The 26,736-nt window shown below is 38.5% G+C and overlaps 1 protein-coding gene, 1 non-coding gene and 1 pseudogene across 11 annotated transcripts in view; all 3 read left to right on the top strand.

Moving 5' to 3' along the window:
- The window catches only part of LOC103122660 (mitotic spindle assembly checkpoint protein MAD2A-like), a 71,575-nt pseudogene extending 57,228 nt beyond the window's left edge, over positions 1–14,347 (top strand).
- Positions 1–26,736, top strand: part of IL13RA2 (interleukin 13 receptor subunit alpha 2) — a 90,690-nt gene that overhangs the window by 33,603 nt on the left and 30,351 nt on the right. For 2 of the 10 annotated variants that reach the window (XM_060182748.1, XM_060182747.1), the window contains exons 1-3: positions 20,556–20,606; positions 21,450–21,557; positions 22,359–22,426. The exons of 2 other annotated variants lie outside the window; for them this stretch is intronic. In XM_060182748.1, coding sequence (XP_060038731.1) covers positions 21,518–21,557; positions 22,359–22,426 — 108 coding nt within the window. In that variant the 5' untranslated portion in view covers positions 20,556–20,606; positions 21,450–21,517. Of the gene's footprint in view, positions 1–20,518; positions 20,612–21,449; positions 21,558–22,358; positions 22,427–26,736 lie in introns of those variants that run through there. 6 more of the 10 variants (XM_060182746.1, XR_009547473.1, XM_060182745.1 and 3 more) reach the window with 6 other exon arrangements.
- Positions 14,423–14,529, top strand: LOC132536003 (U6 spliceosomal RNA). Its single transcript, XR_009547704.1, has one exon. It is a non-coding gene; the product is annotated as a U6 spliceosomal RNA (small nuclear RNA).

Consider the following 26,736-nt stretch of genomic DNA (forward strand, 5'->3'; position numbering starts at 1 on the left):
CTTTTCCCTCACATCCTCTCCAACATTTATTCCTATCCTTTCTAATGTTTAACATTCTCATGGTTATAATGTGGTAACTCATTGTTGCCTTTATTTAAATTTCTCTGACCAGTAGAGATTTTGAGCATTAACATTTTGCATGTCTATAGGCCTTCTGAATCTCCTCCTGTAACATTTTGCATGTCTATAGGCCTTCTGAATCTCCTCCTCCTCCTCCTCCTCTTCTTCTTCTTCTTCTCCTTCTCCTTCTTCTCCTTCTCTTTCTCCTTCTCCTTTTCTCCTCCTTCTTCTTTTCCTTCTCCACCTCCTCCTCCTCTCCCTCTTCCTCCTCCTCCCTCTTCTTCTTCTTTTATTTTGGCATCTCTTCTTTAGTGAACATTCTGTCCATTTCCTCTCCTTATTTTAAATGTGGTTGCTTGTTTTTTGTTAGTTTGTTTTCTGAATTTAATGAACCTTTTATATATTTTGCCAGTCCTTTATCTGATGCATCACATATAAAGATATTCTGTTCTGTAGGGTGTCTTTCTGTTTTTATGATGGTTCCCTTTGTTGTGAAGCTTTTTAGTTTGATGTAGCTCCTATAGTTTATTTTTGGTTTGTTTTTCTTGCTATTTGTTGTGAGCCTTTGAAGAATATGTAAGAATCAGCTGCATTCCTCTATGCAAACACTAAGCTAAGAGAAGAAGAAATTCAAGTTATCAATTCCTTTTACTATAGCAGCAAAAATAAAATAAAATATCTGGGATTAAATTTTAAAAAAGAAAGAAGACTTTCTTTTTTAAAAGAAAAAAGTGAAAGACTCGAATACTGAAATTTATGAGTCACTGTTCAAGGAATTACAAAGTAGTACAAAGAAATGGAAAGATATATTATGATTTGGAAGAATTAATTTTGTTAAAATCACCATCCTACCCAGAGCCATAAATAGATTTATTGCTGTTCCTGTCAAGGTTCCACCAAACTTCTTTGAGTGGAATATGAATATTACAAAAGCTAAAAATGTCTATATGGAAATAGAAAATACCTAGGATCACTAAAGCAATCTTGAATAAAAAAGAATAATGTCGGGTTGCATCGCGGGGGAGAGAGAAGAGACCAGGAACTCATGGCGGAGAGGGAATGCAAATCTTTATTCACAAGGACACCTCAGAATTGTGTGTGAGCACAGTGGTTTATGCCACATGGAGCTAGCAAAATGGCTGCCTCTCACTATGCTCACCAGCCCTTCTCTAGGTCGGGTTGTGGAAGAGAAAAGAAAGTGAAAGCGGAAACAGGAGAGGCTTTTATGGGAGAATTCCAGAAGTGGCAAGTCAGGACAGCATTTTCTAGGAAAGTGGGTGGAGAGAGGCAAAAGGCATGTTGGGAAGGTGGAAGCATCCTTAGCAACTGTTGCAATAGTTTTAACTGAATTAGCAATACCCTGAGGGGATAACATGGTGGAGATCTGTAAATAATACTTGCATGGAAATATAGTGGTTTGTGGACCCTGCTAGTATTCAACCACATCTGCACAATTTCCCAACAGAATAAAGCTGGAGGCATCATACTTCTCGACCTCAAATTATACTGCAGGGATTTTGTAATCAAAATACTGAAACCAAAATAGATGTACAAACCAGTAGAATAGAACTGAGAGCCTAGAAATAAATCTTGGGCCAGGAAGTGGTGCATCTGGTTAAGCACACACATAACAGTTGTGCAAAGACCCAGGTTCAAGCCTCTTATCCCCACCTGCAGAGGGAAAGCTTCACAAGTGGTGAAGCAAGGCTGCAGGTGTTTCTCTATCTCTTTCCCTCCTAATCTCCCCTCTCCTCTCAATTTCTCTCTGTCTCTATCCAATAATAAATAAATAAATAAATAAAATTTTCTTCAAAAAGAAGATAAAACCTCCACGTCTGTAAACAACTAATTTTTGACAAGGTGGCCAAGAACATTAAACGGAGAATGGAGAATCTCTTCAATAAATGGTGTTGGAAAATGATTGGGTTGAAGCTTTCATATTTATGAAACTGGCCCACCATATATCACCATGGAAAAAAATCAACTCCAAATGGAACAAAGACTTGGATGTTAGAGCAGAAATCATCAACTACATAGAAGAAAACACTGGCTGAGCACTTCACAATCTATGTTTTGGAAATACCTAGATCTTAACTATGTAAAAGCTTAAGCACTGCTTCCTGCAAGTACTTTTACTTGAAAGTTATTCTGAGACCAAATTAAATACTTATCTTCTAAGTATTTCTCTCAGAATTTAGCACACCTTACTGTAATTAGAGTTATCACGAAACACCTAAAACTTGGGTATTCAAGGACTCTCACATTAAAAATGTATTTTAAACTCCCCTGTATTCAGTTTTCTACAAGAAATTTTAGATATGCATTTTTTAAAGATTTATTTTTTAATATTTATTTATTTATTATTTATTCCCTTTTGTTGCCCTTGTTTTATTGTTGTAGTTATTACTGATGTTGTTGTTGTTGCATAGGACAGAGAGATTTGGAGAGAGGAGGGGAAGACAGAAAGGGGGAGAGGAGATAGACACCTGCAGACCTGCTTCACCACTTGTGAAATGACTCCCTTGCAGGTGGGGAGCTGGGGGCTTGAACGGGGATCCTTACACCAGTCCTTGCACTTTGCACCACGTGTGCTTAACTCGCTGTGCTACTGCCCGACTCCCAGATCTGTAGTTTTAGCCACTGTTCTATTCCACTATTAGGTTATGCAGACATTATGAGGACTTAGCAAATACCAAAATATTGTGGAGGACCTTTTGGTTATTGATTATTAATTTTATTTTCTCATTCTGATATAGTCTTTGTTTTTAGTACAACCTTTAGTTGTTACTAATAGTACATTACAAGATTGTGAGATTACAATGTATAGTTACAGACCACACGTGACATCAAATTTCTGTATCCTCTCCCTCCCAAAAACAACCCCCAGAGTTCTCACAAGTTTGACAATTTGCTTGCTTCTGTTTTTTACAAGTTCATGTAAATAAGTCCTTCAGATTCCACATATAAGTGAAACCCTCTGGCAGATGTCTTTCTTCTCTTTACTTATTTCACTAAGATAAATCACCTCCAGTTTCATCCATTTTGTCCCAATGAAATAATATCATCTTTTTGATTGCAGAGTATCCCATAACTTCTTTTTAAAATAAAAATAAGTTTATTTATTTATTGAATAGTGACAGCCAGAAATCAAGAGGTAAGAGGGTGATAGAGAGGGAGAGAGACAGAGAGACACACGCAACACTGCTTCACCACATGTGAAGCTTTCTCTTTGTATGTGCACTCAACCAGGTACACCAACACTGGGTCCCTTATTCCATAGCTTCTTTAGCCAGTAATCTAATGGTAGGCATCTAGGCTGCTTCCACTATTTGACTATTGTGAATGATGCAGTTATAAACATAAGGGTGCATATGTCTTTTCTTTTTTAAAAAAAATATTTATTTCCTTTTGTTGCCCTTGTTGTTTTATTGTCGTAGTTATTATTGATGTCATTGTTGTTGGATAGGACGTAGAGAAATGGAGAGGGGATGGAAAGACAGAGAGGGGGAGAGAAAGATAGACACCTGCAGACCTGCTTCACTGCTTGTGAAGCAACCCCCCTGCATGTGGGGAGCCGGGGGCTTAAACTGGGATCCTTAAGCTGGTCCTTGTGTTTTGTGCCATGTGTGCTTAACCTGCTGCGCTACTGCCTGACTCCCACATATGTCCTTTTTGATCAGTGCTTGGGTGTCCACTAGATAAATGCCTAAGAGTGGTAGTGTTGGGTCATAATGCAATTCCATTCTTATTTGTTTAAGTACTGTCCATACAGTCTTCCAAAGGGGCTGTGCCAGTTTGCATTCCCACCAGCAGTGAAGCAGAGTTCCCTTTTCTCCACAGCCTCTGTAATACCTGTTATTTCCTGATTTGTCTATGTAAGCCATTCTCTCAGATGTGAGATTGTATGTCAGTTTAGTTTTAATTTGCATTTCTCTAATGATAAGTGAAGCAAAGCATTCATTTCTTCATGTGTCTGTGGGCCATGTGTATCTCTTTAGAAAACTGATATAGTTTTTGATAAACCATTTATTTATTTATTTATTTATTTATTTATTTATTTATTTATTTATTTATAAAGGGAAACATTAATAAAACCGTAGGATAGGAGGGATACAACTCCACACAATTTCCACCACCAGATCTCTATATTTGATCCCCTCCCCTGATAGAATTCCTATTCTTTATCCCTCTGGGAGTATGGACCCAAGGTCATTGTGGGATGCAGAAGGTGGAAGGTCTGGCTTCTGTAATTGCTTCCCCGCTGAACATGGGCATTGACTGGTCGGTCCATACTCCCAGTCTGCCTCTCTCTTTCCCTAGTAGGGTGGGTCTCTGGGGAAGCGGAGCTCCAGGACACATTGGTGGGGTTGTCTGTCCAAGGAAGTCTGGTCGGCATCATGCTGGCATCTGGAACCTGGTGGATGAAAAGAGAGTTAACATATAAAGCCAAACAAATTGTTGAATAATTATGGACCTAAAGGTTGGAATAGTGCAGATGAACTGCTGGGGGGTACTGACTGCAGACTATTGTGTACTTTTGCTTTCAGGTATATATTTTGCCCTAGTTTATGGATATGTGTGAACATATGCTCTATCTCACAGGACCTGGTCTATATCTAGGTTTGGGGACTTTGTTAGGAAGTGAACTGCCTGGAATGGAATTAGAGGATACTATGAAAGGAGAGGTCTCACCCGAGTAATGAAGCTGAAGGGTTGTCATTCCACATCTGAAGTCTATGGTCACAGTCTGAAGTGAAGCATGCTGAGGTGGCACTGGTTACATTGATTAGGCTGTGATCGGTGGATGCAATATTATTTGATATGAATTGAGAGAAGCATGCAGGAAAGTGTGCCCCAACCTAAGTTTCCAGGACTGGAGGAAATATAGGCTCTATAGTGGAAATGCAAGATTCCTGCTGTCTTAGGGTTCAAGAAGACAATGGATGGTTATTGTTATCATCACATTATTTGGTAATTGGGTTAACTTTGAAAAGTCCCTTTGTTAAGATTTGCTGTATAATACCCAACATGATGTATATAGCTGTGCCACTGGTTGCTTCTGTTCTCCCTGGTCTAGGCTTTTGAGAGAGTGAACATATCAAAGACTCAGCCTCTGTATTAAAAAGATTCAGTCTGTGCTTTAAAAAGTTTGAGACATATAATCAATTTTCCCCTCTCATATTAATTAAATAGTGATTTATATGACTACAAATTAATAGGTGTGTATATAAACACCATTCCCACCACCAAAAGACTGTGTCCCATCCTACCCTTGATAAACTATTTTATCTAAACTTAGAGTGGTTTTTTAAGTTTTGCTGATGATGTTTCTATGGTAACACTTGGGGAACTAGATAATTGCTTAGATTGGATCCTCTGTGTCTAGGGCCAAGCACATTCATTGATATTCCTCTGGGATTTCTTCTCTGTCAGGTTGCTTTCAACAACTTTTGAACTTTTTTTTTTATATACTTATAACCCCTACCAGACCTCTTACTTCCTTTATCTAATTTTAAGTATTTTTCTTTCCTCAGCACTCTAAAAGGAATTTTATCTATCCTATTGAGATCCGCACTAATATTCCCAACCATAATCTCTCTTTTGAACTTGAGCATAGAGAGTTCAAAATCCAGTAAGGTAAATCTCTGTGGACAAGTTTCTCTCCTGCCAACAGAGGAGGAGGAAGATCTTTGAGGAAAGAACAAAAAGCTCTAGTTTTTTTTTTTAATTTGGAGGAGAAGTAAAATAATCAGGAGCAAAGTGCAATGATCTCACAACAGTTGTCACATATTTGTCTGTTTATCAGACTCTCCCTTTCAGTGAACTCTGAGTGTTTTTTATTATCTTTATTTGATAGAGACAGCCAGGAATTGAGAGGGTATGGGGAGAGTGGGAGAGAGATAGAGAGTGCTTTATGGCACCTAATTAAAAAAGTGTCTTTTGTAGGTCTTTCTACTTGCTCACTACACTTGTTGAGTCACTGCAAACTATTGTGCACTTTTACATTAAGGTATATATTTTCCCTTAACTTATGGATACATGTGCACATATGTTCTGTCTCATGGGCCCTGTTCTATATCTAGGTTCTGTGGCTTTGTTAGGAAGTGCACCACCCGATATAAAATTGAGGAGTTCTATGAGCTAGGAATGGTCTCTCCAGAGTACTGAAGCTGAAGGATTGAATTATACTCATGTCGTCTCTGAACACAATCCTAAATGAAACATATCAAGGAGGTACTTGTTGTATCGATTTGGTTGAGCTCATCAGATGCAGTATCAAATGGTATGAAATGAAAGAAGTGTACAGGAAGATGAGCCATGCCCCAGAGGTTCCAGAACTGGGAGAAATATGGGTATTAGAGAGAATGGGGAAAGTTCCTGCTGTCTTAGAGTTTAAGAAGGCAGTAGATAGTTATTGTAACTGAGTTACTTGAGAATTTGGTTTACTTTGAAAATCCCATGGTTAGGAGTTGCTGTATCATACAAGACCTTACCATGATTTATGCCATTCAATGCTATTTACATATAGCTATATCTTCTATAGTGATACGGTCAGTTGTTTCTGGTCTCCCTCATGTAAGATTACAAGTGATTTAATATTTTAAAGAATAGTCATTGTTAGAAATGTATTAACTATTTAAGTCCACTGTTAAGATTCAATCAGGTTACTAATTTGAAACCTTGAGTGCTTAGATTGAAGGAGCTCAGAACTGGGGTCAATGCATCAAAAAATTTGAGACTTTCAATCTATTTTCCCCCTCTCGTTTTGATTAAATAATGGTTTTATAAGATGATAAGTTAATAAGAGTGTATATTAACACCATTCCCACCACCAAAGGTCTGTGTCCCTATGTCCATCATCTATAGTGAAGCTGAAAATCTACCCTCACCCTCTATCCAGAGGTTTTTACTTTGGTGCAACACTACAAACCCAGTCACATTCTAATTTGCTTTTCCCTGTCTGTTCTTCCTTCTTAATTTCTCGTTATGATTGAGATAATCCCATACTAGTCTTTCTCTTTCTGACATACCTCACTGAAAATAATTCCTTCTAGCTCCATCCAAGATGGGTCAGAAAAGGTGGGCTCATTATTCTTAATAGCTGAGTAAGTATTCCAACTTCCCTCACTTATAAAAGGCTTAAATAATAATAAATACATTTCTTCATGTCTTTTCATGACTAGTTAGCTCATTTCTTTTTTAAATTTCTAATTGATATTATGTTGGATGTATCAGTCTATCCATTTACCTACTGAAGGAAGGACATCTTGATTGTTTCTAAACTTCAGCAATTATGAATAATGCTGCTATATACACGGTGTGAAGATGTGTGTGTGTTTAAGGTTTTAGCTCCTTTTGATATATACCATGGGGCACATTTTCAGACTGTATAGGAAGGGAACATTTTGCAGACTAGCAATAGTTCCCGTGGATAGTGTATCTATTTTGTCATGCACTTGACCCAGGTTTGAGTCTGACCCTGATCACACTGGAGAAAGCTTTGGTGCTGTGATCTTTCCCTTTCTCCCTCTGTCTGCCTCCTTTTGGAAAAAAAAATCAGCACAGATAGTGAAAAAAAAAGGAGAATGTTTTGCTTTATAAAAGACTGCTAAATTATCTACCAATATTGCTGTATTATTGTGGGATGCCGCTCTGGACTCCCCTGCCCCCCGACCACTGGCAGCAAAGATCAGAGAGGCCCCTTGGGAGCCATGGGTAGCTCTGTCAAGGGCAAGTGCTCAGAGAGACAAGCAGTCAGCTCTGGTAGAGCCTCAGTGGGGCAACTCGTTTATTGAGAAAGCAAGCAGATATACCCATTGCACAGGGAGACGGTTAACGTAATCATTAACCCAAACACAAAGCAACACAATGCACAGTCACATTTTGACCTAGAAACTATTTGATCACAAGTGAAAAGTTATCATACAAGGTTTGATCACAGGCTCACAATGCAATTTTCCCTGGGGTAAATTACAGGCACTTCAGTGGAGGGGAAGAAGGGGACAGTTGAGTAACAGGACGTTTGTGGTGGTTTTCAAGTTTAGCCATACACAATGTACAGTAATTCATGGACTTTGTTTTAAGGGGAGAGGAGGGGCATGTGCAGAAAGGTAGCTGCCATCTGGAGAAGCCATCAGTCATTAGTTCACAAGGTCAGGGGAATCTGCTATTGTTTAGGCCCAGAGGTGGGAGGGCCTAGGGTCGACCCACTCAGACCTCATGGAAACAACAGCATGGACTTCCCTGGCAGTGGGCCCACTTTCCAACATATTATTTTACATTTCCATCAGCAACTAATGAGAGTCTCAGATGCTAGTCTGTTCTGTTTAACCTCCATTCTAAAAGGTGTGTAGTGAACCTCTGTTTTCTGCTCCTTCAGACACTAGAGCAAAGAACTTTTTGCTTTCAGATCCGCAGTCTTGAACACAAAATTTATACTCAGGAAATATCTGTGGAATGAAGAATGGGTGTCTATGAAAATTTCAGTCCCAATACAGCAATCAAAGACATTGGTCACCAAAATAGAGACTTTTAATGTTCTGATACGATAATGAACACTGTTGAGTCATCTAGGAGACAAACTCAAGCTCAAAAGAAGCTATCACCTTCGATAAGATCCAACTTCCTTTCATCATTAAAATATTAAAAAATAATGGATAGATGGAAAATTTCTCAAACCAGCAGAATCAATATATAGCAAACCTGCAACCAATATTATACTCAGTGGGGAGAAACTGAAAGTTTTCCCTTTTTGATCAGGTATAAGACAGGCCTGTCCATGGTAACCATTATTATTCAACATAGTTTTGGGAGTCCTAGTTAGGCAAGAGAGATGAATTAAAAGGATATAGATTGGAAGTTAAGAAGTAAAACTCTCATTATTCACAGATGATATGATAGTATACATAGAAAATCCAAAAGATCATGCAAGAAACTCCTAGAAATTGTTAAGCAATGTAGTAAGGTGCCAGGCTCCTAATTTTTATAATATTTTTATCTATAAAATAGAAATATTGACAAGACCATAGAATAAGAGGGGTACATTTCTACACTTCCTATCCCCAGAACTCTGTATCCAATCCCATCCCTTGATAGCTTCCCTATTTTTCATCCCTCTGGGAGTATGAAAATAGGATCTTGTGGCTTGCAGAAGGTGGAAGTTATGGCTTCTGTAATTGATTCCCCACTGAGCATGGACATTGGCAGGTTGATCCATACTCCCAGTCTGTCTTTTTCTTGAGTGGGGCAGGGATCTGGGGAGGTAGGATTCCAAAACACATTGGTGGGGTTGTGTGCCCAGGGAAGTCCAGGTGGCATCATTGTGTCACCTGGAACCTGGTGGCTGAAAAAGAGTTGACATATAAAGTCATGCAAATTATTGGTTAATCATGAACCTAAGGGCTGGAATATTGCAGATGAAGATTTGGGGGTCTCCATTTTGGAAAAAGCTATTTTAGGTGTATTCCAAGGGGCCCATGACTTTACTGGTTTTTGCCTGCGCCTGACATCTAATATGCAGGTGGACCTAGTTTATTGTCTGGGAAGAGGGTGTCATAGTTGGAAAAATTATTAGAAAGCTGGATCATGGAAGAGAGTAGCTCCCAAATATGGGAAAAACATATAAATATTGTTAAGTGTAAACCCTATTGATTTAATCTGGGGCCTATATTCAGCATAGGAGCCTATGTAACCTTTGCATCCTTATAGGTCTGCCCAGGCTCCTAAATTAATCTAAAAAATCAGTGACATTCCTCTATTCAAAAACTAAATTAGAAAAAGAAATACAGAAATATATTCCATACAGTATAGCAGAAAAAATGTCTAGGAATAAACCTAACAAAGAAAAGAACTGTACACTGAAAAATGTGTGTCACTATTCAAGGAAGTAGGAAAAAATACAAAGAAACAGAAAAACATCCTATGCTTATGAATTCTAACAATTAACATGTGGGGCTGAGTGGTGGCTCACCTAGTTGAGTGCACATGTTACAATGCCCAAGGAGCCAGGTTCAAGTCCCTGGTCCCCTCATGCAGGAAAAGCTTTGCAAGTAGTGAAGCAGTGTTGCAGGTGTCTATCTCTCTCCCTCTCTATCACCCCCTTCCCTCTTTATTTCCAACTGTATCCAGTAATTGAATTAAAAAAAATTAACCTTGTCAAAGTGATTATTATACCCAGAGCCATATAGGGATTTTATGAAATTTCTTTTTTTAAAGTTTTTTTTCTTTTCCTCTGTTTTTATTGTTGTAGTTACTATTGTTGTAATTGTTGGATAGGACAGAGAGAAATGTAGAGTGGAGGGGAAGACAGAGAGAGGGAGAGAAAGATAGACACCTACAGACCTGCTTCACTGCTTCTGGACTTGAACCAGGATCTTTATGCTGGTTCTTGTGCTTGACGCCATCTGCCCTTAACCTGCTGCACTACTGCTGGACTCCAATGAAATTTCTAATAAGGTTCCAGCAAATAACATTCAGAGAGTGGAACAAAAATACAAAAGTTTATCTAGATCCAGAAAATGCCTAAGGTTGTCAAAGAAATCTTGAGAGAAAAGAGCAAGAATGGAGGCATCATGCTTCCTGACCTCAAAACATACTACAAGGCCACTATAACCGATACTACCTGATATTGGAACAAAAATTGACACACAGAACAATAGACTAGAACTGAGAGCCCAGAAATAAGCCCCCATACCTATAGGCATATAATTTTTGACAAAGGGCCCCAAAACATAAAATTGAAAAAGGAGAGTATATTCAGAAAATAGTGTTGGGGAAATTGGATTGAAAAATGCAGAAGAGTGAAACTGAAGCACCACATTTTACCATGTTCAAAAGTAAGCTCTAAGTAGATCAAGGGTTTGAATATTAGGTCAGAAACCAATATTTAGAATAAAACACTGGCAGAATTCTTTTTGATGTAAATTTTAAAAACATCTCTCCTGACTCAAGTCCAACTACAAGGAAAACGAAACAAAAATAAACTAATGGATATATAGTCAGAAATAATAGTGAACCCATATCTGTGACCTCGGGAGAACTATTGAAGTTTCCAGTGGAGTGAATGGGAACACAGAACTCTGGTGGTGGGAACAGTATGGAACTATACCCTTGTTACCTCATAATTTTATAAATCAATATTGAATCACCAATAAAATTTAAAAAGAAAATACCATCCAAAAGTGGGAAGAGGATATGAGTAGAATATTCTCTAAAGGAGAGATCAAAAGGTCCAACAGACATGTGGAAAAAATGCTAAAAATAATGATGATAAGGGACATGTGAATAAAGACAATAAGGAGTTACCACTTTCTACCTGTGAGAATGATAAAGATTAGGAAAAAAACCCCAGAAACATCAACAGTTGGAGAGGCTGTACGGGAAAAAGAAGTCTCCTATATTGCTGGTGGGAGTCCTACTCTTGTGGAAAGCATTCTAAAGACTCATTAGGATGCTACTGATAGAAATGAATTTACCTTACAACCCAGAAATTCCTCTCCTGGGGATTTATCTAAAGGAAACAAAGATAGTTATCCAGAGAGAGCAATGCATGTATGTGTTCATAACAGCACAGTTTGTAATAGTCCAAAATTGGAATCAGTCTAGATGTCCAACAATAGATTAGTGGCTAAGAATGTTTTGGTACATATACACAATGGAGTGCTACTCAGTTGTTTAAAAAGATGATGTGATTTCATTTTGCATATTTTGGTCAGAACTTGAAGGTATCATGTTGAGTGAAATAACCCAGAAAGAGAGGGGAGGATGTCAAATGATTTCACTCATAAGTAGAATTTAAGAAGCAAGAAGAGTAAAGGAAAACATAATGTGAAACTTGGACTCAGTGTGTTGCTTTGCACCAAAGCAAAGGACTCTGGATAAGGAGGGAATGGGATGGGATAGAGGGGCTCTGGGGTCTTAGTGTATGATGGTCCAAAATGACCTGAATGGTTAGGACAGAGAGTGTCTTCCAGACATCTATCATGGGAGTGAGAGGTTGTACTCATGTGTCAACAAATGTCCTGTAAACCATTAAACACCCCCATTAAAATGAGAAGAACAAACAAGCAAAAAAAAAGTAAAAGGCTGTCAAGAAAAACAGTGAAAGAAATGGGTGGTGGTGCACCTGGTTGACTGCACATGTTACAGTGTGCAAGGACCTGGGTTAGAGCTCCGTTCTCCATCTGCAGGGGGAAAGTTTTGGCAAAGTAGTGTTGCAGATCCTTCTCCCTCTCCCTCTCCCTCTCCCTCTCCCTCTCCCTCTCCCTCTCCCTCTCCCTCTCCCTCTCCCTCTCCCTCTCCCTCTCCCTCTCCCTCTCCCTCTCCCTCTGCTTCCCTCTCCCTCTCCCTCTCCCTCTGCTTCCCTCTCTCTCTCTCCCCCTTCCCCCTTGATTTCTGACTGTCTCTATCGAATATATATATACATATATATATATTTAGATATATAGATAGATAATAAGAAAAGTTATTTATAAAAAGAAAAACAATGAGAAAGTCGGTTCTTCTTCTAGCGTTTGCCCTTCTTCCGTAGCCAGTCAACAGCGTCAGGTTGAGCCTGATGTAAAGTTTTGAGACCTCCTTTGAATCTGGAGCGGTGGCAGTCGTTGACCATGTGGGTCATAGTCTGTCTGTAGCCTCAGGGGCAGTTCGGGTCGTCTCTGGCTCCCCAGCGATGGAACATAGAGGCGCACCGGCCATGGCCTGTTCGATAGCGATTGAGGAGGGCCCAATCATAACATGCTAGGTCAAAGCCGGGTTGATGCTTGCAGGGGTCTGTGATGAGGTGTTTGTTCTCTACCTCAGCTGACTGCCAACTCTGTTTCCAAGAGTCTGGAACAGAGAAGTTCAGTGTAGGCGTAGGGGACCAGATTGGATGACGAGACGTCAAGCGTTGGACAGGGTGGGCAAAGATATCCGCGTATATTGGCAGGTCTGGTAGAGCATAGATGTGGGAAATGAACTTAGATGATGCCGCATCCCGACGAATATCTAGCGGGGCGATGTTGCTAAGAACTGGCAGCCATGGAACCGGGGTGGAACGGATGGTTCCAGAAATTATCCTCATGGAGGAATATAATTTGGAATCAACCAAGTGGACATGGGGGCTACGGAACCATACTGGGGCACAGTATTCTGCAGTGGAATAGCATAATGCCAGAGATGATGATCGTAGTGTGGAAGCGCTCGCACCCCATGAAGAGCTGGCCAATCTTGCAATGATGTTATTCCTTGAGCCCACCTTTGCTGCAGTTTTTATGAGATGTTCGTGAAATGACAGGGTGCGATCGAGAGTAACGCCAAGATAGACTGGCTGGGCTTCATGCCGGATTCTCGGAAAGTCGGTGAGTTGGTAGACCTCCCATTTGGATTCTGAAGTGGAATTAGAGCTTTGAAGCAGATTATTGTAGTAAATCAGCCTAGGTTTTTCAGAACTAGTGGTGGAAACTGCTGCACGGGATGCCCCAAGGTGTCCCTCTACCTGCTGAGAGTGCCGTACTTTCACCTGCATTTCTGGTCATAGTGCTGAATTTCACCTGAGACAAAGGCATCACCACCCTGTACAAGAGTGTGGAAGTCATGGCTGAGCTCTTTTCATTTGGCATCCACAACATTTTATATCTTCGTAGCATATATTCATCTGAAATCTTTACTTGAATGCAGAAAAAAAAAAAAGACTCACTTTGCTTGTATCCAATGTTCCTGAACTCACAAAACACCTAAATAGTGTGGTGGATTGGCTAAAAGGTAGATCACACATGTGTTGAGTTCAGAAACTGTTGGTAATCATCTCAAATATTGAGAGAGTAGGGTTATCCTTGAAAGATGGCAATTTGATACTGTGTGACAAGACTGCAAAAAATGATAGTCCATCCAGAGAAAAGTCTCAGGAAGTGGTCTAAGACAAAATCAATTCAGCGAGCAGAGTGGCTACAGGTATGGTGACATTTTTGCCACTGTTAGAAGTTTCCTGTTCATTTGCTCTGCTGTTTTATACTGACAAAGATTGGTTTTTCCCTGAAAATGTGAAAAGTCAGGACCACAACTCATTACCAACTCTGAGGAAGTCTGTTTTAATTTACTTACTACTATCAATATAATCCATAAGATAAATACCATGGTGGCATGCAACATTTCTGTGAATGAAAATAATGTGCTTGTAATTCTCAAATGTGGTTTCCTGGGACCAAGCCAGCTATGTAGTCCATATGTTTTACTTTGTCAGCTAAATGTCAGATTGGAAAAATTTGGATTATATGTTACTAAACTGAGGATAATCGTTCCATTGTGAGTACTTGTAATACTTCTCGTATGGTTGACATGATCTATTTCATGTTGTCCTATCAACAGATTAAGTCAGAACTGGGTGCTCACTTCGGCAGCACATATACTAAAATTGGAACGGTACAAAGAAGCTTAGCATGGCCCTTGCGCAAGGATGACATGCGAATTCGTGAAGCATTCCATATTTTTAACCTGTTTCTTTGGAAAAAAAAAAAAAGGTCTGATTTGGGATTTCAATTCCTCTGACAAATGTAAACGGACTATAAAGATAAATGCCTTTTTAAATTTGACCTTTTGGTTAACACATTTAACTCAGAACATAGGTAGAGAACAATTTAAATTGAATGCACAGCAAAATTAGTTTAAATACTCAGTAATCTTTGAATCCTGAAAGTAACTAATGATAACCAATAACCAATATAGTATTACTGATATTGGGTATTTTTTGACAGTTTTTTAAAACTTTATTGGGAAATCAATGGTTTACAGTTTATAGTAAAATACAGTAGTTTGTTCATGTGTAACATTTATCAGTTTTTCACAAAACAATTAAACCCCCATAGGTCTTCCTCTGCCTTCATATTCCGGGACCTGAACCCTCCCCACACTGCCCCAGAGACTTTTACTTTGATGCACTACACCAACTCCAGTACAAATTCTGCTTTGTGTTTGCCGTTTATTTTCTTTGTACAGTTTTACTATTGAAAGAATTTTCAGTTTGATTTCATTGTATATAACTAGATCTTTTGAGTGTACTGATATTTGTTTAAATACCTATAGCTTAGAAATCTGAAAAAATGTAGCTTTTATAAAATCAAGCTTCAAACAATAGTGAAATACAATGTGTATGCTTTAAAGAAAAAACAGTCCTCAGTCGAGTCCTGGTATATGCTGAAGGAGGGGACCCTACATTGGGGGATCGAATATCTCCCAGACACCTATCAGAGGGAGATGAGAGGTTGTGCCTGTATATCAAAGACTGTACTATAAACCACTAACCCCCAATTTAAAAAATCAGTCCTTTTAAGGCAGGACTTTTTTGTGAGGTATGATCAACCCACTATAAAACAATGAAACTCTTCCAGCTGACAAGAAAAAAAGTGAGTTTACTTTTTACTCTTTTTAAAAAAAATTTAATATTTATTTTTTTATTCACTTTTGTTGCCCTTGTTTTATTGTTGTAGTTATTGATGTTGTCGTTGTTGGATAGGACAGAGAGAAATGGAGAGAGAAGGGGGAGACAAACAGGGGGAGAGAAAGACAGACACCTGCAGACCTACTTCACTGCCTGTGAAGCGACTCCCCTGCAGGTGGGGAACCGGGGGCTCGAACCAGGATCCTTATGCCAGTCCTTGTGCTTTGCGCCACCTGCACTTAACCCGCTGAGCTCTAGCCCAACTCCCTACTTTTTAATTTTAAGCACTGAAAAAAAAAAAAGCAAGTTTACAGGTACAGGACTGGTTTATTCTTCAAGTGATGTACAGAAATAGCATTCTGAAGCCAAAGAACTTATGTACATGTATTTGAAAAGCTCCCTTAATTTTAAAAATAAAAATAGGCAAGGGGCACAGTGGTGGTGCACCTGGTTAAGCACACACATTATAGTGTGCAAGGATCTAGGTTCAAGCCCCTGTCCCCCACCTGTAGGGAGAAAGCTTCATGAGTGGTGAAGCAGAGCTGCAGCTATCTCTCTCTGTCTCTTTCCCTTTCTCCTCCTCCTCTCTCAAGTTCTCTGTCTCTATCCCATAATAAATAAATAAATAAATAAATAAATAAATAAATGTAAAAGCCAGATTAGAAGATAGTTCACCTTGAAGGATATCTACTTCACTATGTGTGCCACCCAGGTATGAGCCTGGCCCCTTTACACACTGGGGGAAACTTTGGTGCTGTGGTTATCTTTCCCTTTACCTTTCTGTTTTTCTTTTAAAATATTTTATTTATTTTATTTTAATGAAAGAGACACACACACAGAGAAAAAACCATAGAGAGAAACACAGAAATCACTGCTCAGCTGTGGCTTATAGTGGTGCTGGGGATTGAACCTGGGAAGTTAGAGTCTTGGGCATGAAGGTCTTTTTGTATAACCATATGCTAACTCCCCAGCCCCTTGTTTCTTTTTCTGATCTGAAAAATTTGTAGGGTAATGAATCCCTGACTGCTACAATAATAATACATAAATAAAATACAATAAGGATAATGATCCAAAAATACTGATCTGTAATTGATAGAAAAGCGTAAAAATAGTAAGAAAGGCAAGCTGAAAAGGAAAAGTAGAAAGAAGAAAAGGATAGGGTCAAGAGAGAGGTGAACATGAGGGAGAAGAATTAAGAAGAGCTTAGGATGACAAAAACAGCTACCTTCCACAATCTGTGTATCAAATAAATAGACTATTATTTTGCCTATAAGTATACATTTATTGGAATCCCTTGAGTATGTATTGAAATATTCAATATTGTTTGATGCACAAGTTTCAAAGTCTTATAAGCTCAAGAAAGACTACTTGTTCCTACTGTGCATTTTAAAATAGCGACTAGGGCCAGAAATTCTGATAATCCTTCATTAGCATCTTAAATCATGTCTCTAGACTAACAGCCACATAAAAATTTCATTATGAGAATATGAAGTTGTTTCTGATGACTTCTGCCAAAAACAAATTTAGAAGGAAAAGAATGATATTCCAGATTCTACATAACAAATATGTAGATATCGTGTGGTCTAAAGAAATGGTTCATTTAACAGAGTAATATTTCATTGTAAATGCAAGAAGTAGGAGACAGCTTGGCAACTTAAGTGGACATTGAAGTCATTAGTGATGAAACTGAACATTGATAGTTTCTAGTTGCCTCAGAATCCTGTTCTGTCTTGGTATTATATTCTTTGGTAAATACATTCCTGAAGTACTGAACCCTGTGTTCCTCAAATAAGAACCTGCCATTCATAAATATGTGTGGCAAAAAAAAAAAAAACCTAAAAACTAAAAACAGGATCCAACTTCCATGTGAGGTGTTATGTATTCATATTTGCAAGAGAGAAGGAGTAGAAAGTAAGTAATTTCCAGTCAGCTAGAGCACCTTGCTTCTCTTCACAGCAAACTATGAAAGTGGCTTAAGATAGCATTGGGGACAAGAGATTGTACACATCGACAACTGTGCTATAATTCATTATTTCCCTAATAAAACATTAGAAAGGGTTATATCTATGCTTGTCATCTCCAGTTTGTACTCTTCCTTTTATTCTTCATTTTTAAAATTATCTTTATTTATTTATTTACTGGATAATGACGGCCAGAAATTGAGAGAAGAGGAGGTGATAGAGAGGAAGAGACAGAGAGACATCACTTTTGCTTCACTACTTGCAAAGCTTGCCCCCTGCAGGTTCTTGTGCATTGTAACACGTGCATTGTAACCAGGTATACCACCACCTGGCCCCTCTTACTTTTTTTCTTAAGCCCCCTTTAATTTGAATTCCAGACATTCTAATACATACATATACATATACATATACATATACATATACATATACATATACATATACATATACATATACATATACATATACATATACATATACATATACATATACATATACATATACATATTCCATTATGAACAACACCAATATCTCCAGTTGACCCTATCCATCAGATCATTCTCAGACCACATCTCTCTTGACCTACCAATAACTTTTGATGTCTACTACTCTACGTTTGGAACTTTCTCCTCTTAGTTTCTGACACACCACAAATTCTGGGTCTTCCTCTTTACTTCCCTAGCCTCTCTTTAATTTGTTGGTACCTGTTCATCTGTCCTCTTTATATTGGAGGGTCCCAGATCTTAGTCTGTGGCCCAATTTTCTTTGACTCATTTTCACTGTACCTTATGTGACTCCAGTTGATCCTAACTGATCCTATGGCTTTCTGTTCTGTTTATATGCTGATGACTTTCAAATATATATATGTGGTGCTTGCTTAGGCAGCACATTTACTAAAATGGGAATAATAAGAAAGAAACACATATATATTATATATATATACATACATACATACATAGACAGACACACACACACGCATACACACACACACACACACACACACACACACACACACACACGATTATAGTCTTCCCTGTAATTTCGAGTCAATTATCCAGGTGTTTATTCATTTTCTCCCTGTTGGATGTTTATTATTTTTGCCACCAAAGTTACTATTGGAGCTCCATGCTGGCACAACTCCACCGCTACTGGTGGTCATTTTCCTCCCTTCTTTTTATTTTTGATAGAGGGTAAGAGAGAGACTGTGAGGGACAGAGTTAAGGAGAGATACTTGAAGCACTGCTCCATCACTTGTGAAGCTTCCCCTCTGCAGGTAGAGATTGGGGCTTGAGCCTAGGTCATTACACAAGGTAATAATATTATGTGTTCAACAGGGTGAGTTACCATCTGACTCCTCTCCTTTTTTTTCTTTTTAGTCAGAAATCTCAAACATTACCATTTAAAACTGAATTCACGTCCAATGACTCCAGATTACACAATTATTATCTAGTTGTCTGTAACAAAAATAGAGATATTGACCTGTGATCAATAAATCCTTTAGTAGCTCCACTGCTATCAACTTGATCCAGGTCACAATCAGCTGTAGCCTGAATAATTGCTTATACTGTTTCCTTACACATAGAGTAATCTGTTTAAAAATACAAGTTAAAGGGATCAGAGGAATAGGCTGGGTATGTGACTTGCCATGTATGCAACCATAGTTGAAGTCCTAGCAATATGTGAGTGTATCACGGCACCAGGAGAAGTTCAAGTACTGTGGTTTCTCTGCCTGTCATTTTTTTTTTTTATCTCCAGGTTTATCACTGGGGCTCGGTGCCAGCACTATGAGTCCATTGGTCCTGGAGGCTATTTTTCCCCTTTTTGCCCTTGTTGTTTATTGCTGTTGTTGTTGTTGGATAGGACCGAGAGAAATGGAGAGAGGAGGGGAAGACAGAGGGGGAGAGAAAGATAGACACCTTCAGACCTGCTTCCCCTCCTGTGAAGTGATCCCCCTGCAGGTGGGGAGCCGGAGGGTTGAACCAGGATCCTTACCATGTGCTTTGCGCTGGTAACGTAACTTACTGCATTACTGCCCGGCCCCCTCTGCTTGTCTTTTTTTTTTTTCTCTCTATGAATGACTAAGTTGGTCTGGAAGCAGTGAAATTGCACATATTTACCCTAGCATGATAAATAAATATACATTTTAATATGGTCACAAAAGTCTAAATGCATTTCTTTCAAAAAATGTTTTCTAAAGAAGTAAATTATGTATTTATTACCATGGTTCACTCTCTCTGCCTTTTCTGTTTCCTATCCTATAGTTCTTTCTATTCCTAGAATTACTAATCTAATTCCCACCCCGTGGTTCCTGAATACGCTATTTCTGTCACATAAAAAGTTATTTCCTTCTTTATTTGACTCATCCTCCCACTTCACTGAGGTCCTTTAATTTTTTTTAAGAAAGGCACTTTCTGATCACCCTATCTGAAATTAACTCCTGTTATTCTCCTTCATTTTATTTGGCTACACTTTCTCTTCGAATTTCTAACTCTCTGGTGCTTTGTTTGTTGTTTGTCTTCTACACCACAAAGTTAGTTCTATGAGAGTAGGCCTGAAATAGTGCCTGGCGTATAGGACATTTACAAAAATAATTGTTGACTAATGTTGGAAATATTTTGTAGTGGCTGTGCAGTGACACATCTGGTTAAACACACACACTACTATGCGCAAAGACCTAGATTTGAGCCCCCCTTTTCCTACCTGTAGCTGGGATGCTTCATAAGTGGTGAAGCAAGTCTGCAGGTATCTATCATTCTCTTGCCTTTTCTGTCTCCCTCTCTCCTCTCAATTTATCTCTTTCCTGTAGAATAAATTAAATTAAAAGAAATATTTGGTTTTGTTAACATTCTTTTCCATAGCTGAAGTTGCTGTATGTGTATTTCCATGTGTCTGCAGTCTATACAGATGTAAGAGATAGGATAGCCTTGAAAACCAGTATCTTTTTTATTCTGTTTTTACTTATTACTGAGGGGGTGCAGTAAGCTTTTGAAAATGTTACATGACGTGAATGTTTTGGGTACACAATGTTTCCTTACAAATGAATATCTGGGTGGGCCTGGGAGTAGGGAGATGAGTGTTGAACAAAAGAGATTGTTTTTTGAGCTCGTTTCAGAGCAGTGGTGCCTTGCAAGAAACTGGGAAGGTCTTCAGCAAAGATTTCATTTGAATAGAATGTAAGGTATATTTTATAGTTTGATTTAACAGAATAAATTGATGGTTTAGAGAAGTTTTAAATGGTTGTAAAAGTCTCTTGGTGGTTTGTAGAATGGAATTATAAACAAAAATACCATATGTTCAGATTAGGGACAGATTTTAAAATGTGTAAACTGCTTCATTTATTAATACTATAAATTTGGCAATTAGTATAATAGCTTAAAATGAATTCTCTAGCTTTATGAATATTTCAGGTAACTTGTTTGCTGGGTGAACTCAGTGTATCATGTAAGAAATTAAAAATAATTAAGGAATATAATGATCTCAGTTGCTTTATAAGATTTTTGGAGCATAACTAATAAATGCTAATAAATAATGTTAGTATATAATGATGTTAGGGATATAAATATATCTGTATCAGATATAAATAGATGGTCATGTAATATTTGTTAAAAGGATATCCTACATCTATTTAATTTGTCTAAGTGATTTTCCTCATTCAGTGTATGCCTAACTTGCTTATGTATTTTTGTGGGAAATGACTTATATCACTTGACTAATGGCAAGCATGATGCATATCTGCTTCATAGTCCTTTCATCTTCAACATTGTTTACAAACTACTGTAGGACACATTGTTTACTAAATATTGTCAAAATTAGGTTTGACTCATTAGCAGTTAATAGACTGATTGTATTCTTATTCTTATTCTTATTGAGTCATATGTTGACCTCAGCTTGTGAGGCCTCAAGATCTGGCAGTTTCTTGAAGTGCTGATTATAATGCTGAGTCATGGCCATACTCCAGAATCTTTGAATAGACATATAATTATACATGTTGAATCGCTTCTTTGTAACATGATTAGTTTTTCAGGAAGTCAGTGGTTTTGAGTCACATCCTGAAACCTTGGATGGATATACAGAAGATTAGTTGATGAAACAAAATGATATCCAAAGGCTAACTTGTTTGAGAGGTAAATGAGCTTCACTGAAGTGAGATAAAGACAGCTTTTCACCCCTTTGTTTGTTTTCCTAAACATACTTTTATTTGTTTTGAGGTAATCTTGGTTTACAAGACTATAAATATTTTAGAAGTACAGTTTGCTCCTACTTCTCAATACCATGTCTCTCATCAAAGTACTTATATTCTTCCACCAAATCCATCAAACCACATAGATCCATCAAGTCCACTTCTCTGTCTTTCGTTCCTCATTGGTAACTTCAATTCTTCAGTCTAAGTGCATAGATTTGTCTTCATTGTAATTTGCTTGTTCTCTTGTTTTATTTCTTTATTTACTCCATCTAAGAGAACATTCATTATTATCCTTTTCTGCAAGTGCCTGTAGTAGTTCTGGTAGAGCTGATTTAGTGGTTAAACAATCCTTTGATTGTTCTTTGTGAGGCCTTTCTTCACTTTTTCAAACCTGAATGATTACCTAGCTGGATAAAATATTCTTGGATAGAGGTCTTAAGGGAGTTCCCTTATAAGTGACTCTTTGTTTTCCTTCTTTTTTAAAAAATTTATTTAAGAAAGGAGACATTAACAAAACCATAGAATGAGAGGGGTACAATTCTGCATAATTCCCATAACCCGATCTCCACATCCTATCCCCTTCCCTGATAGCCTTCCCATTCTCTATCTCTCTGGGAGTATGGATCCAGGGTCGTTGTGGGTTGCAGAGGGTGGAAGGTCTGGCTTCTGTAATTGCTTCCCCGCTGAACATGGGAGTTGACTGGTCGATCCATACTCCCAGTCTGCATCTCTCTTTCCCTAGTAGGGTGGGGCTCTGAGGAAGTGGCGCTCCAGTACACATTGATGGGGTCCTCTGTCCAGGGAAGTCTGGTCAGCATCCGGAACCTGGGGGCTGAAAAGAGAGTTAACATACAAAGCCAAACAAATTGTTGAACAATCATGGACCAGAAAACTGTAATAGTGCAGATGAAGTGTTGGGGGGTATTCCCTGCATGCTCTTGTGTACTTCTGCTTTCAGGTATATTTTTTCCCCTAGTTTATGGGCACGGGTGAACCTATGCTCTATTTCAGGGGACCTGGACTATATCTAGGTTTCGGGACTTTATTGGGGAGTGGAATGGCTGGAGTGGAATTAGAGAATACTATGAAAGGAAAGGTCTCACCTGAGTGATGAAGCTGAAGGGTTGTCATTCCACACCTGAAGTCTCTGGTCACAGTCTGAAGTGCAGCAGGCTGGGGTGGCACTCATTGTGTTGATTAGGTTGCGATCCGTGGATACAATATTATTTGATTTGAATTGAGAGCAGCTTGCAGAAAAGTGGGCCCCACCATAAGGTTCCAGGACTGGGGGAAATATAGGCTCTATAGTAAAATGTGAGGTTCCTGTTGTCTTAGGGTTCGAGAAGACAATGGATAGTTATTGTTATCATCACATTATTTGGTTATAGGGTTAACTTTGGAAAGTACCTTTGATAAGGTTTGGGGTATAATACCCAGCATCTTATATATAGCTGTGCTACCAGTTGCTTCTGTTCTCCCTGGTTTAGGCTTTTGGGAGAGAACATATCAAAGACAGCCTATGTATTAAAAAGACTCCGTCTGTGTTTTAAGAAGTTCTAGACATATCATCAGTTTTTCCCCTCTCATATTAATTAAATAGTGGTTTATATAATTTTTACACTTTAATAGGATTGTACATAGACACCACTCCCACCATCAAAAGACTGTGTCCCATCCCCTCCACCCCCCCACCCTCCACTTTGCCGGGAAGCCCAATGGCCACCCTCCCCTTCACCACAGTGTTTTTACATTGGTGCCCTGCTCTCGATTTAATCAGATCCTGCTTTTAGTTTCCCTTTCTGTTCTTCTTTCTCAACTTCTGTTGATTAGTGGGGACATCCCATACTCATCTTTATCTTTCTGACTTAGCTGACTTAACATAATTCCTTCTAGCTCTGTCCAGGATGGGTCAGATAAGGTGTGCTCATTGTTCTTAATAGCTGCATAGTATTCCATTGTGTATATGTACCACAGCTTTCTCAGCCACTCATCTGTTGTTGGGCACCTGGGTTCCTTCTAGGTTTTATCTATTATCAATTGTGCTGCTATGAACATAGATGTACACATATCTTTTTGGTTGGGCATTATGGAATCCTTGGGGTATATCCCCAGGAGAGGAATTACTGGGTCATATGGAAGGTCTATGTCTAGCCTTGTAAGAGTTCTCCAGACTGATGTCCAGAGAGGCCGGACCAATTTACATTCCCAACAGCAGTGTAGAAGGGTTTCTCTGTCCCCACAGCCTCTCCAACATTTGTTGCTGCTGTCCTTTTTGATGTATGCCATTCTCACAGGAGTGAGGTGGTATCACAATATTGTCTTTATTTGCATCTCTCTGACAATCAGCGACCTGGAACAGTTTTTCATATGTTTGTTAGCTTTTTGGCCTCCTCAGCCAGAAATGGCATGATGATAAAACTGTGTCATGGAAATCATAATTTGAGTAGTGTCAGTAGCTTGAGGAAGTTACTGGCTACAGTTGTCGTGTGGTAGGTATATAGTAGAGCAGTATGATAAGAAATGTCATTTTCGACTCACTAGAAAAGGCCTAGCTCTGCTAACGATAATTTTTTGTGAGCTTAGATAGCTCACCTTCTTCTTCTCCTTCTTCTTCCTAGGTCTTTCTTTATTTGAGAAATATGGAGTTAAGACCATATGAGTGGTTGTTGACTGTTCATTGGTAATGTAGGTCTTCATTTCCACCCGATATCCTTTTTTGCCTTTAAGTTTCTTCACACTTGATGTAAAAACTCCATCATACCTGGTAACTGTAAAGTATATAATTTATCACATCACATCACACTAGTAACTGTTTTGTGACCCAGAAGCCATGGAAAGAATTTTCTTTATAATAATTTTGGATAGAAAGGTCTAGATTGGATCACTCATTTTATGCATTTATAAATAAATGACTCTGGAGTCAACTATTCCATTTCCTACCTCTTAAGTGTATTGCACTGACCCAGGAAAGGCAATTTGACAGCTTGAGTGAAATTTCAATATCCTTTTTATTTTCCCTGAACCTGAAATCTGATATGCAGGTCGATCCAAGTTATTGTCTGGGGAGATGATATCATGGCTGGGAAAGGATCAGAAAGCTGGATCAGGGAAGAGAGTAGCTCCCTAATATGGGGAAGGGGTATAAATATTACTGACTGTAAACCCCATTGATTTGATTTGGTCTGGGGTCCATATTCAGTTTAGAAGCCTATGTGACCTCTGCATCCCTGTAGATATGAGCTCACATTCTGTGGCCATGAGTAGTAATATTCCAAGCTGCCCCAATATTGACCCATCTTCCTCAGGTGTAGCACAGAGTATGTTGTCCATCCTCCCTTTCACCTTCTGCATCCCACAGTGATCTTGGGTCCATTATCCCAGGAGGTTAAAAAATAGGAAAGCTATCAGGGGAGGGGATGGGATACGGAGACCTGGTGGTGGGAATTGTGTGGAGTTGTACCCCTCTTATCTTATGGTTTTGTCAGTGCTTCCCTTTTATAAATAAAAAATAGAAATAAAAAAATTTCAACATCCTACAAATAGACTTGAAACCTATAATTTTTAATGCATTACTTAGCATTTACATGTACATGACACAATATGAAATATTCAAGGACAGATTGGGGAGAGATCACTTAATTAAGATCTAAAAATATTAAGGGAAATCTTAGTCTTTACAGGAAGCACAAAAGGATTTCTCTGTCTAACCTATTGTTTTACATCTAAACACAAGTATACAATATGTTCTTTTTAATTTATAAGGCATCATTGTGGAGGAGCTGTGGTTTTTAGTTTACCAAATTCCCCTATGAAAGTTGTTTTAGAAAGCAGAAATGTACTGGCAAGGGGAAGGGAGGAATTGAGGACAGAGATTTACTGGACTTCAGTAAGATAAACGACATCCTCATGATTTAATAAAGCATAGAAAACATAGCATGATGCTGATTCAATTTGGTTAGCTAGTTTGAAGGAAGACTTACGTGTTGAAGTTAGAAAGGAAAAGTTATATAATCCTATTAAACATGTGGAATTGAGCATAATAAGGTAGAAGTGCACTAAACTGGGGATAATACGTCTGTCCTACTTTTACCTCTGTTAGTAATTTGCGATGAAATCTTGAGCAACTTTGAGATTTGCTTCCCAAAAGAAAAAGAAGTACTGTAGTAGCGTAGTCTTCAAATAAGCCTGCTGGCCATAATAGCTTGTTCCCAAAGTTATATTATGTAATAATTAAAGCCTAAAAACATTAGAACATTACAGATGGACCTGGTGTGATGAAAAAAGTGGAGTAAGGAGAGAAATATCCTGCTTAATCAGCTTATGAAAGAAAAGTAAAGGTGGTTTCTACATGTTGGGTAAGTTACCTTTAATCCTTCATTTCCCAGGAATATGTTGATTCTAGTAATATAGACTAAAAGAAAGGAACAGTGATTATTCTTTGAAAGGAAATAATTTTTTAATACATCTATAGAAATCAATATTTTACAATAGTGAAATAATTATAAAATTGCATTCTTGTGCCAATGAAATGATTTAAAAAATTTATTTATTGGGCCTTATTCGGGGAGTCCTGAGATTCCTAAACAGACATAATGGGCCTAGATGTTGAATAGATCTCTCTTTCCATTGTTACCAGTCATCTCTATTAGGAACAACACAATAGACCCCTTGGTGGGCCCCCATAGGACCTTGCCCTCTAGGTGGACCAACAACAGTAGAGAATATTCCATCCTCCAAAGGGAGACTGGACAACATACTTTATCTTCTACCTGAGGAAGATGGGTCCTGAAATTGGGGCAGCTTGGAATGTTCCTATTCATGACCACAGAATGTGGGCTCAGATCTAAAGGGATGCAGAGGCTCCTAATTAAAGGCCCCAGATCAGATTGATGGGGTTTACAGTTAATATTTCTATATCTTTCCCATATTTGGTAGCTACTTTCTTCCCTGATTCAGCTTTCTAGTCCTTTTTCCAGCCATGACATAATCTCCCCAGACAATAACTTGGGTCCACTAGCACATCAGATATCAGGCTCAGAAACAAACAAACAAACAAACAAAAGAACTAGTTTAGTCAATGGGCCCTTTGTAATATAGCTAAAATAGGCCTACTAGCTATC

Source organism: Erinaceus europaeus, chromosome X (genome assembly GCF_950295315.1).
Source record: "Erinaceus europaeus chromosome X, mEriEur2.1, whole genome shotgun sequence".
Taxonomy (NCBI): domain Eukaryota; kingdom Metazoa; phylum Chordata; class Mammalia; order Eulipotyphla; family Erinaceidae; genus Erinaceus; species Erinaceus europaeus.